Source organism: Onychomys torridus, chromosome 23, assembly GCF_903995425.1.
Source record: "Onychomys torridus chromosome 23, mOncTor1.1, whole genome shotgun sequence".
Taxonomy (NCBI): domain Eukaryota; kingdom Metazoa; phylum Chordata; class Mammalia; order Rodentia; family Cricetidae; genus Onychomys; species Onychomys torridus.
In genome coordinates this window covers 1,268,904-1,281,627 of record NC_050465.1, presented here as the reverse complement: position 1 = coordinate 1,281,627, position 12,724 = coordinate 1,268,904, and the positions used below count along the sequence as shown (strand labels likewise).

The window sequence follows — 12,724 nt, the reverse complement described above, 5'->3', positions numbered from 1 at the left end:
TAAGGCCATATAATGTAATTCCACAGATTAGATCTTTAAATGTAAGTCTTCATACAACAAAAGTAACAGAAAGGGATGAAGAGAAAGTCCCTGATGATGGTTGAAGGAGAGAGCACTCCACACCATAACTCTGTGTAGATATCTGATGGAATGTTAAAACAGGTTCTGTGAGGAGGTTAGGTCCTACTCTGGCAAAGCATGGGACCTTGCCTCTCACAACTGTATCAGTCGGCTCTGTCCACCAACATGAATCTGTCCTTGAAAGAGTTGTTTGCAATTAAAAATCAATGCTACTTCCCATGCGCTAATTCCCAAAGAGACTCATTACTTCTGGTTACTATCTTTCTTGATAATTTTTGGCAATGATATATTAAGTTACATTCAGGTCCCTAACCTACACAAACACTTGTAAGATTCTACACTGAATCGGTGGCGGTGTGACTGACTCCTTCTCATGCAGGCAGGAATTAAAATGGATTCAAATTTTCTATGCAAATAAAGATTCTGAAAGTCTTCTCTCAAGTAAATTCATCCCAGTTATCGGGTTACTAGAAAAACATTAATAGAAGCACAGTTATCCAACGTGTACTTCTTAAATGTGTAGAAACTATCTATCTCAGGAGAATTCACTATAGAAGAACACTGAGTGAAGCATTAGTAAGTGGGAAGTCTCTATTCTTCTCAAACTCATCTGCAAGAAGAATGCGACTCTAATCAGAGACTTCAGTGGGCTAAGTGGTGAGGGAATATTCTTGAATTATTCTAAAATCCACCCCAGCAAGTTATCAGGCATCTAGCTTTGCACTCTTTTCTGTTCTGCAGCTCCGTCAGGTGTCAAAGGCAGACAGAGTGGGGACTAAGGCATGAACAAGTGCAGAACTGAGGGCCAAGCAGCATCTCCAGCTACTGCACGGCAGCATAGGGCACAGTTTTCAGATTCTTTGTGTTTTGTTATGGGTTTATTTTTTTTATTTTTATTTTTATTTTTATTTTTTTTGAGCTGAGGATTGAACCCAGGGCCTTGTGCTTGCTAGGCAATCACTCTACCACTGAGCTAAATCCTCAACCCTCATTTTCAGATTCTTGTTTCACATTTATACAAAGAAGCAAATCCAATGGGGACTACAGACATAAACATTAAAAATGGTCACGTTCCTTATAAACCCTCCAAAATCAAATATGGAACAATCTTTCTTTTCTTTCTTTCTTTCTTTCTTTCTTTCTTTCTTTCTTTCTTTCTTTCTTTCTTTTTTTAATCTTCAGGTAGAAATGGCTACAACTACTAAATGAAACCAAGGAGCCAATGTGGGGCAGGGATAACAACAGATTTAAGTAAAAGGAAGGTTCAGCTCTCTCTTGGACAAGTGATTCTGTTAACAAGCTCACCAGAAAACCAAGAAGTGGGACAAAAACCTGGTGATGCATGTGCTCGAGGTTCGCCACTGTGTAACAGTAGAGATACCTCCATCCTCGCTCGGCTATGTGAGAGAGGTGCCATGCAGCAGCAAGGAGTTCCAGGACGAAGAGCAACGTGTGAGCAGTGAGTGAAAACTTTCTGCTACACTCAAATGAAGGCAGTGAACATTGATAGGGTCCTCAAACAGTATTTCTTAAGCAGTTCAACTAAGGGTGGATATGATCAATGTACTTTACCTACATGCAGGAAATTGTCCTAAAGGAACCTATTATTATGTCAAATTAGTGCACAGAAGCAAAAGGTATTCAATCAACATTATTAATATTAAAACAAATAGTATGTAAAAATGTTAACTGACTAGATTGATATTTTAGTCTACAAAGCAAGAAAAGGAAAGCATATATAGAATTATCAACTTTATGCAAACAATATGTCATTTCATGCTGTTAATATATATATATTGGTATGTTCTTGAAAGACATAAACCAGTCTTTAAGAAACATATAAAAGCAGAATAAAAATGATGAAAATATGATATATTGAAAAAATTAAATTGTCATTTTAAAAGACATTCATTTTTATATAGTAAATAATAGTAATAACATTTAACATAAAAATGAATTCATTTGTAACATTAAGATAAGCAAATTCCATTTGTCCTTACTTATTTTTTCACCGTCCTTTACTGAAGCAGAATTGTTCTCAACATCTTGGATATCTACAAAGCAAAGATGGTAGTCAGAGAACTGTAAACTGTAAATAAAATCACAAGCATTGTGACAGTGTTTGTCATCACTCAGAAAGCCTGAGCGTGTGAGTGTGTGTGTGTGTGTGTGTGATGTTATATATATATATATATATATATAGAGAGAGAGAGAGAGTATGGACTGTATTGTGTGCATGCTCATATATGTATGTGTTTGTGTAGACACCTGGGGTCTTCCTCCATTGCTTTTCACATTATTTATTTTCTGTGACAAGGTCTCTCCTCTGAACTTGGAGCTTGCAATTCCACCGATGAGCTGGTGAGCAGCCCCCCAGGGATTTGCTGTCTCTGCTTCTTCATCACTAGGATTGCAGGGGTGTGCCATCATCCTCAGCTTTTTACCTTGATCTCGGGATCTGAACTCACTGGACCTGGTCCTTGATGCAACCTGCTCACAGCCAAGTGAAGCAGGGAGTGGGAATTGGTTTCAGGATTCGAATATCCTGTAGCTGGGTGGCTGTCATCCTACATTCCGTGCATGAGTCAGTCTGATGTTCTCCTTGAACTATGGTCACGAGTGTCTGTTATTTCTAAGCCACCATTCTAAGGCCCTGGGGCAGACTCGTCCACCCTGTTAGATGCTTGGAGCTTTCCATTCTTGCTTTCTGACCTCTCAGCACACACTTTGGGAAACATGTGTCACAAAACACGTATCCTTTCTAGTTCTGCTTCTAATTGTGATTTGTAAAGGATTTTCATTTTGCCCCCCCCCCAACATTAGTGACTTTCTACATGTCTACACTCTATTTCTCTTTTGTTGTTCCTCACTGGATATCTGTCAGCCCCAGATGATTGTGAGAGTCTCTGATTTATAGTTGTAATTAACAATTGTGATATAGAAGCAATGCTGGCCCAGACAATGTACTCAGTTCTGGAAGTGCTGAGTTTGTAGTTTGAAGTTCATCTGAGCAGAGAAGGCTAAAAAAAAAAAAATGTCAGTATTTTGGACAGAAGCCCCTGTCACTAAGTTTAGAAACCATACCTTGTATTTAAAGATAGCTAGTCTGTGGCTGGTGACTGAAGCTCCAGGGGTGGATGAAATGCCCAGGTGAGGTTTACTGTAATCTGGGTGAGTCCCAGGGCTGCTCTGGGGCCTCAGAACTTCACTCTCAAACGCTAGGGCCACTGCAAGCCACACCTTCTTACCAAGACTTCACCTTGTCTCCCTCGTTTCTTCTCCTCTTTCCTGTTTAAACCACCCCACACCACACCTCTCTCACTGTTCATCATGTTACCTAGTTTGGTTGGCCCACATTTCTCTGGCTGGTCCTTTCTTTTCATGTACATCTTACTCTCCCTGCCTCTCTCTGCTCAGAGCTCTGGATCTTTTATTGATGAGGTGGCCTCCCATCTTTGTCTCATTAGGGTTACTATTGCTGTGATAAAACACCATGACCAAGGGAACTTGGGAGGAAAGGGTTCACTTGGCTCACACTTCCACATCACTGTTCATCATGGAAGGAAGTCAAGACAGAAACGCACACAGGGCAGGAACCTGGAGGCAGGAGCTGATGCAGAGGCCACGGAGGAGTGCTTCTTACTAGCTTGCTTCTCATGGCTTGCTCGGTCTGGCTTCCTAAAGAACCTTGGACCACTGCCCAAGGATGGTACTACCCACAATGGCCTGGGCTCTCCCTCATCAATCACTAATTAAAAATACATGTCCTACAGGGTTGCCTACAGCCCGATCTTAAGGAGGTACTTTTTAGATTGAGATTCCCTCCTCTCAAGTGACTTTAGCTTGTGTTAACATAAAACTACCCAGCACTGCTGACCCCTTGTCAACTTGACACACAAAAACATCACTATTAAGCCACAACCTTTCCTTTCTCATTTATCCCCAAGATATCACATTAAAAACATAAATAACTTTAAAAGTTCTATAGTCTTTACAAATTCAAACACATTAAATGTTCAGTCCCTTTATCATATCCAGTCTCTTTAAAAATCCAAAATCTTACAGTCCCTCCTCTTTCTCGACAATTGGATACCTGGAGCTCTACCTGGGGTCTGGCTGAGGATCTCTGCATCCACTTCCATCAGTTATTGGATGAGAGTTCCAGCACGACCGTTAGGATATTTGGCCATCTGATCACCAGACTAAGTCAGATCAGGCTTTCTCTCTACCATTGCCAGCAGTCTACAGAAGATGTATCATTGTGGATTTCTGGGGACCTCTCCAGCACTCTGTCTATTCCTGTTCTCATGTGGTCATCATTTATCATGAGAGTGTGAATTGTTGAGACCAAGATTGGAAAAGCACAGGGACAAATAACCAAATGAATGGAAGCACATGAATTATGAACCAAAGGCTGTGGAGCCCCCAGCTGGAGCAGGCCCTCTGGATAAGTGAGACAACTGAATAGCTTGAACTGTTTTGGAGGCACCCAGGCAGTGGGACCTGGACCTGTCCTTAGTGCATGAGCTGACTATTTGGAACCTTGGGCTTACACAGAGACACTTTGCTCAGCCTGGAAGGAGGGGACTGGACCTGCCTGTACTGAATCCACCAGGTTTAAAAGAATCCCCAGGGGAGTCTTGGCCCTGGAGGAGATGGGAATGGAGGGGAGGGGCTGGGGAGAAGGTGGAGGCAGGAGGCAGGAGGATAGGGGAACCCATGGCTGATGTGTAAAATTAAAACACAAATGTAATAAATTTTTAAAAAGAGAAAAAAATTTTAAAAAATCCAAAATCTCTCAAGCCCTCTGTGGGCTCCTATAAAAAGTCAAAATTAAGTTAAATACTTTCTTACTTCAAGAGGGAAGAACCAGGGCACAGTCACAATTAGATCAAAGCAAAACCAAACTCCAACTGTAAATAACTCAATATTCAGTGTCAGGGATCCACTTTGATCCCTGGGTTCCTCCAAGGGGCTTGGGTCACTTCTCTGGTTCCATTATGCAGTCACTACATACAGCTTGTCTTTGAGGCTCCAGCTGGCTCCACCCCACTGGTGCTGCTGTTCTTGGTGGTCATCCATGGTACTGGCATCTCCAAAATGCTGTGGTCTTCTGCTGTAAATGGGCTGCACTTTCATAAATAGCCTCTCCTAGGGTATCTTCATGGTGTCAAGCCTCAACTTATCTACATGACCCATTCATTCCTAGGTTTTCAACTGCTTCTGAGACTGTGCCTTTACCAGTGGCCTCTCCTGGCCTCTCACAGTGCCAAGCCTCAGCTGCTCTCCATGACTGGGGCACAGCCACAATCAGATCAAAGTACCACTTCAAAAACAGTTCCACCTGAGTGACTCTTACACTACCAAGTTCAGCTTCCAGTGGGAGGTGCAACCTTGGCCACCTTTGGAACACAGCTTCTGTGTGCTGACTCTCAGGAAACACTTCCCAGATTTCACCTCAGTAATGCTGGTCTCTTCTTAGTCACCTCTAATTTCTCAGATCCATCGATCCAGCATCAATTGTCCCAGTAAAACAAAGTTCTTACTTTAGAGGTTCTGGCCTCTTGCTAATCACAGCTGATTTTTCAGCTCCAACTAACCAGACAACACAGAAGCTTCACACAAATGGCCTGGTAAAGTTTTCCTTGTCCTCTGAAATGTCACAAGCCAGGCTTCCCTCCTTTGCTCTCAACATTCTTATCTTCAAAGTTCCCACAGAGCTCCTAACCCTCTTCTAACCCAAAGTTCCGAAGTCCTTCCACAATCCTCCCCAAAGCACAGTCAGCAATATCCCACTCCCGGTACCAACTTGTCTTAACTAGGGTTACTGCCGCTGTGATGAAACAGCATGAACAAAAGGATCTTGAGGAGGAAGGGTTTATTTGGCTTACCCTTCCAGATCACTGTTCATCATGAAAGGAAGGCAGGACAGGAACTCAAACAGGGCAGGAACCTGGAGACAGGAGCTGATGCAGAGGCCATGGAGGGTGCTGCTTACTGGCTTGCTGCCCTCAGCTTCTTGGCCTGGTTGTCTATAGAACCCAGGACCACCAGCCCAGGGATGACACCACCTACAATGGTCTGGGCCATCTCACGTCAATCATTAACTAAGAAAATGCCCGCTAGGCTTGCCTATAGCCCAATCTCCTGTCTGTCTCTCTGTCTTTCTCTCTCTCTCCCTCTTCCTCTTCCTCTCCCTCTCCCTCTCTCTCCCTCTCCCTCTCCCTCTCTCTCCCTCTCTCTCCTTCTCTCTCTCTCTCTCTCTCTCTCTCTCTCTCTCTCTCTCTGAGACAGGGTTTCTCTGTGTATTCCTGGCTGTTCTGGAACTCACTCTGTAGACCAGACTGGCCTCAAACTCACAGAGATCTGCCTACCTCTGCCTCATGAGAGCTGGGATTAAAGACGTGCACCACCACAGCCCAATCTTTTTTGTTTGTTTGTTTTGTTTTGTTTTCCAAGACAAGGTTTCTCTGTGTAGTTTTGGAGCCTGTCCTAGAGCTCGCTCTGGCCTCGAACTCACAGAGATCCACCTGCCCCTGCCTGTGCTAGGATTAAAGGCGTGCGCCACAACTGCCTGGCTTACAGCGCAATCTTAAGGAGATACTTTCTTAATTGAGGTTCCCTCTGCTCAGATGAATTGAGCTTCTATCTAGGACAATCTCTCTTCCTGTTTTCTATTTTATTCCTCTCTCTCTCTCTCTCTCTCTCTCTCTCTCTCTCTCTCTCTCTCTCTCTCTGTGAGATCTTGATTTAGAGGCTGTCTTTACATCAGTCTTTGTCTTTATCTCCATTTCCATCATATATGTTGTTTCACCTCACAGATCACTAACATGGTAACCAAGTGCCAGCTCTTCTGACACCGAACACAATCATTTCTGCCACTTTTACCAGTTCCCTGTGCTAATTCTGTGCTGTATACCTATCAGTCTCAGACCTTATCTCCAAGTTTCCAGTACAACCCAGAGGCACACCTTTCCTGTTCTTTGTCCTTACACCACCTACCAAATAGTCCCTGCCTCCATCGAGGAGCCCAGCAAGGTCTTTTTTGGCTCTCTCAATTTGTTAAAGACATAGTCTGTGCAGGTATCTTTGGGAGTGTTTTTGTGTGTACATGTTTAGGGAGAGAAGTAAGAAAATAAAGGAAAAGCCCCCCCCCACACACACACACATCATAGGAAAACAAAGATCAAGGGACTATAGTTAGCTTCTCCATCATATTATACCTAACAGGCTGCATCCCTCTGACTCCCTTCCCATATTCATCTAAGAGGTTTGGATTCATCAGGTGTGATGAAAATGAGTGGAGGTGAGACCAAGGAATGCATGGTCAACATGGTCCTGCAGTGTTTGCACTCAAATGAACTGCAGAAAAAAAAACACAGGTTCTCAGTGACTATATCCCCACCCAAGCCAGGTTCAGTCTTTTCTTTTGGGCCATACTTCATTCTCCTGCACTTTCTGCCTGCTGTCCTGCCTCTCTGTGTGTACCAACCCGGCTTTCTCTTGTCTCCCCTCTCCTGTGTTGCTTTTTGTCAGTGATGCTCTGATTTACTGCTCCCTTTATTCTCCATCAATCATTCCTGGACATTTAGTTACAAATAGTTGCCTCTGTTTCTTCTTTTTGACAGTCTTCTTTCTTCTGTCTTCATTAATTAATTAATTAATTCACATAATGACTATTATGGTTGAGCCTCACAGTGAACACTACAACTGATCACCATAGTGATGACTACATCTGATCACCATGGTAGCCACTATGGCTGACCCTCACAGGAAACACTACAGCTGATCACCATGGTAACCACTATGGCTGACCCTCACAGGAAGCACTACAGCTGATCACCATGGTAACCACTATGGCTGACCCTCACAGGAAACACTACAGCTGATCACCATGGTAACCACTATGGCTGACCCTCACAGGAAACACTACAGCTGACCATCTCAGTGACCACTGTGGCTGATCATTACAGTGAAAACTACAGCTAACTTCATCAATGATTACGGCAGTAACCAGTATGACTAACCATCACAGTGAATATTGTAACTGACTGTGACCACTACAATGGCCACATGGACGACCACCAAAGTGACCACTATAACTGACAATCATAGTGACCACTGTGGTTAGTGAGGTGGTCACTTATAGTGTTCATGGAGATGGTCAGCTATAGTAATAATTGAGGTGGTCAGAGGTAATGATTACTGTGATGGTTAGTCATTCTCTATATCTATATCTATATATATCACATACATGTATGTGCATGCTGTATTTGCATATGTTACAATATTTTATATAATATACATCTTAGGATCTGTATGAGTGCATGTCCATATGTGCAGGTGCATATGTGCAGGGGGATAAGCATGCAATTGCATGTTGAAGCCAGGGGACAACCTTGGGTGCCATTCTGCAGTCATACTCCTCTTTTGGAACAGGATCTTTCACTTGCCTTGGACTTATCATGTAGGCAAACCAGGCTGGTCAGTGAGCCCCAGGGATCCTCCTGTCTCCACCTCCTCTGGGCTGGGATTACAAGCATATGGCATGCTTTTTTAAAAAAACAAACAAACAAGCAAACAAGGTTTTGGGGATCAAATTCAGTTCCTTGCAAACATTTTATCAACTGAACTTTGTCCCAAGCCATGTGCGCGTGTGCGCTCGCGCGTGCGTGCGTGTGCGTGTGTGTGTGTGTGTGTGTGTGTGTGTGTGTGTGTGTGTGCTATACATGTTATAAGGAGGCCAGAAGTTGACATTAGTGTGTTCCACCATTCTTCACATTATTTATGGAGGCAGGGTGTCTCAGTGAACCCAGGAGCTTGCCTGATTTGACTAGTCTAGCTAGCCATCTTGTCCAAGGGTTCCCCTCTCTGTCTCCCATACAGTGGGGTTACAGGTGGGCTGCCGTGCTTGCTTGGCTTTTATATTGGTGATAATAATCTGAACACTAGTTCTCACAGTTGGACAGCATGCACTTTAATCCACTGAGCCATCTCCCTGTCTCCTTACATGTTTTTAATGTTATTAAATATGCTTTCTTGGTTATATAAGGTTCTGATACATTCAACTGAATATTCTGAGTTCCTGACCACCTCTTTGGATTCTGACCACGGAAACACAGCTTTCCTCCTCCTATTACACACAATAGCCACTGATTGTGAAACACATGGGCTACTAGATCTCAGTCTTCATTTTTTTAAAAAGATTTATTTATTTATTATGTATGCAGAAGGGGGCGCCAGATCTCATTACAGATGGTTGTGAGCCACCATGTGGTTGCTGGGAATTGAACTCAGGACCTCTGGAAGAGCAGTGGGTGCTCTTAACCTCTGAGCCATCTTTCCAGCCCTCAGTCTTCATTTTTTTTTGAAACTCTTATACATTTGTACACTACTTTCCTCTACTCAAAATGAGAATAGCAAGAGGTAGCCTGCCTAAATCTCAAGGCTTGTCATGCATGATCTCACCAAAAGGACATTGAGATAACATAATACAATCTAACTAGGTGGTCAAGGACATCTATCAAAAACTATGCTAAATTTGACAATGGTTGGTCTGAAACTTTTTCAATCCTTGGTTAGTTGTATTTTGAGTCTTTTGCAATTACAAATGACCCTAAGAATATACAGTCTTTGTGCTGGTAGGTATCTTAGTCAATGTTCTTTTGCTGTGAAGAGACACCATGACCACAGCAACTTTTATAATGAAAAACATTTAACTGGGGCTGGCTTACAGTTTCAGAGGTTTAGTCCATTATCGTCATGGCAGCACATGGGCAGATATGGTGTTGAAGAGGTAGCTGAGAGTTCTACATTTGGATCAGCAGGCAGCATGAAGACAGAGAGACTGGGCCTGGCTTAAGCGTTTGAAACACTAAAGCCCATCCCCAGTGACCAAGGCCACACCCACTCCAAAAAGGCCAAACCTCCTAATCTCTGTCAAGTAGGCAATAACCAAGCATTCAAATAAATGAGCCTATGGAGGCCATTCCTATTCAAACCACCACAATAGGCATGACAGTGGGTTTAAAAATATATCATTATTTTGCTATTTATTTCTCCTACATTAACAATATATAAATATGTACTTTTAGTTGATAGGATTCAGCCTGTTGAACATGAGTTCATAGTCATTTCCTGCCTCCTCTACTCTCTAAAATTAAAAAGGAGCTCCCAGGATAGCCAGATATTTAGCCGTCATGGTTCTTAGAATAAAATGCATCTAGTCACAGTGGCTTTCAGTCATCAGATTCCTGACATTCCGAAGGCCAAGGTTGGGCATCCTAATCTTCTGCACCTGATCCACTTCTTAGGTATTCCTGAGATTCCTCCCCAGCACTCCATTCAGAAGAGGAGCTACTGTATTCTGCAGGAAGAAGGAAAAGTCCTGAACAGTTCTAGTCTATGTCTTAGGAGCCAATCCAGAAAAAGACTCTGAATGAGAAAAACTGAAAAAGAAGGCTGGGGAAATGGCTCAGGTGGCAAAGTGTTTGCTACTAAGCATGAGAACCCAAGTTCAGATCCCCAATACTTGTGTAAAGAACTGGGAGCAGCAATGAGCATCTATGATCCCAGAGCTGAGGAAAAATAGACAAGAGGGTCCCTGTATCAGGTTCAATGAGATGTCCTTGTCTCAAATAAGTGAGGTAGAGAGACCAAAGATGATATTTAACATCAACTTATGGCCTCTACACATATGCACAGGAACACACACATGGAGACAGCAATCTGTATGAGTGCGTAGGAAGGCACAATCTTGCCAACCTCACAGGCTGCAGGACTGTTTCTCCTTACCTGCCAGCCTGTGAGGGAGAAGGATGGGTAGGAGTTGGGGCAATCCTGTAGCCTATGTGAGAAGGGATGGAGAGACCTGCAGTTTCAGCAGGCCAACCTTGCCTTTATATGAGCTGTTGGCCAAACTTACTCCAGAAATTGTCCCCAATGCTGAGGCTGGGGCCAACTTTGCTATGGTGGTCATTCTCTTCCGTGACCATTTCTTATACCCCAGGCCCCTTCTGAGGTTTGTTTGGGCACCCTCTGCTTCTACTTCTGAGTATTATGGAGTCTTGGGCATGGCGGGTGGCAAAACCAGTCTTTAAGATCTCAGGGACCTAGGTGATCATGTGAAATAAAGTGAACTCTCCACCCAGGATCCACTTCATCCTCTTGGGTGAAAAGTAAGTTTGTTCTGTTGAATATTGTGAGACCTGTGTGGCATAGCAAACAGCTCAAACTTACCTGAATCAAAAAGCATCATCTAAATGACCTAAAATCCCAGCTAGTGCTTTCTTACTTTAGAGGATGTCTAAACTTTAGTACACAGAGAAGTATTTGCTACATCTAGAATTTTAAATGTTCTTACGTCTTATCCATCTGTATCTTTTGCCGGTGCTTGAGCTGCCAGTGTCGGAAGTGCCTAGAAAGAAAACGCACAATGTGAACTGAAATAGCCACAGGAATTCTCTGACTGTGTAAATCATGAACTATTGGACTACAAAGATGCTTTCATGATCTTTCCTTCCAAATAGTGTAGAGATCCATAGTCATTTAGTTATCACTGCAAACAATCCCATGAATTCAATATTTGGGGGCTGAGGGGTCTGGCCATATGTAATAATAAGAGCCCTACCTCAACTACAATGATCTCATTAAGCCCCAATTCATAATGATTTTGAATGAAAGAAAAAGAGGACATGGCTGCTCTGGGTATGGTTGAGGAGGAGGTTTATTATAAGTATGAGGAAGATGCTATGGAACAAGCTTTTTGTACACTGTGAGGATGTGTCTTTGCCAAGGCGCCTTCTGATTGGTTTAATAAAAGAGCTGGAGCTGGGCGGTGGCACACGCCTTTAATCCCAGCACTTGGGAGGCAGAGCCAGGCAGATCTCTGTGAGTTTGAGGCCAGCTCAGTCTACAGAATGAGATCCAGGACAGGCACCAAAATTACACGGAGAAACCCTGTCTCAAAAACCAAAACAAAAAAAAAAAAAAAAAAAAAAAAAAAAAAAAGAGCTGACTGGCTGGCAGCTGGGCAGGAGGTATAGGTGGGACAGTTAGACAAGAGGCCTTTGGGAGGAGGAGGGCAGGCTCTCAGGAGTGTCATGAGCTGCAGAGGGAAGTGAGATGAACGTGCTGTGTGGAAAGATGGTACAACCACATGGCAGAGGGTAGAGAAGAAATATGGTCGGGGAGCTGGAAAGATGGCTCAGCTGTTAAGAGCTCGGGCTTCTCTTCCAGAGATCCTGAGTTCAATTTCCAGCAACCACATGGTGGCTCACAACCATCTGTAATGAGATCTGGTGCCCTCTTCTGGCTTGCAGGAATATGTGTAGGCAGAATACTGTATACATAATAAATAAATCTTTTTTAAAAAAAAAGAAAGAAATATGGCCAGGCAGTGGTGGCACATGCCTTTAATCCCAGCACTTGGGAGGCAGAGCTAGGAGGATCTCTGTGAGTTCAAGCCCAGCCTGGTCTACAGAGCGAGATCCAGGGCAGGTACCAAAACTACACAAAGAAACCCGTCTCAAAAAAAAAAAAAAAAAAAACAAAAACCAAAAATTCATAAATAACCAGTAGTATACACAGAGAGAGAGAGAGACAGAGAGACAGAGACAGAGACAGACAGAGAGACAGAGATAGA

The 12,724-nt window shown here is 43.2% G+C and overlaps 1 protein-coding gene across 1 annotated transcript in view; it reads right to left on the bottom strand.

Moving 5' to 3' along the window:
• LOC118573353 (nuclear autoantigen Sp-100-like) overlaps positions 1–12,724 on the bottom strand; it is a 77,071-nt gene that overhangs the window by 24,983 nt on the left and 39,364 nt on the right. The window contains exons 14-15 of the mRNA XM_036173650.1: positions 11,444–11,497; positions 2,082–2,135 (exon numbers count right to left, since the gene is read on the bottom strand). Coding sequence (XP_036029543.1) covers positions 2,082–2,135; positions 11,444–11,497 — 108 coding nt within the window. The remainder of the gene's footprint in view (positions 1–2,081; positions 2,136–11,443; positions 11,498–12,724) is intronic.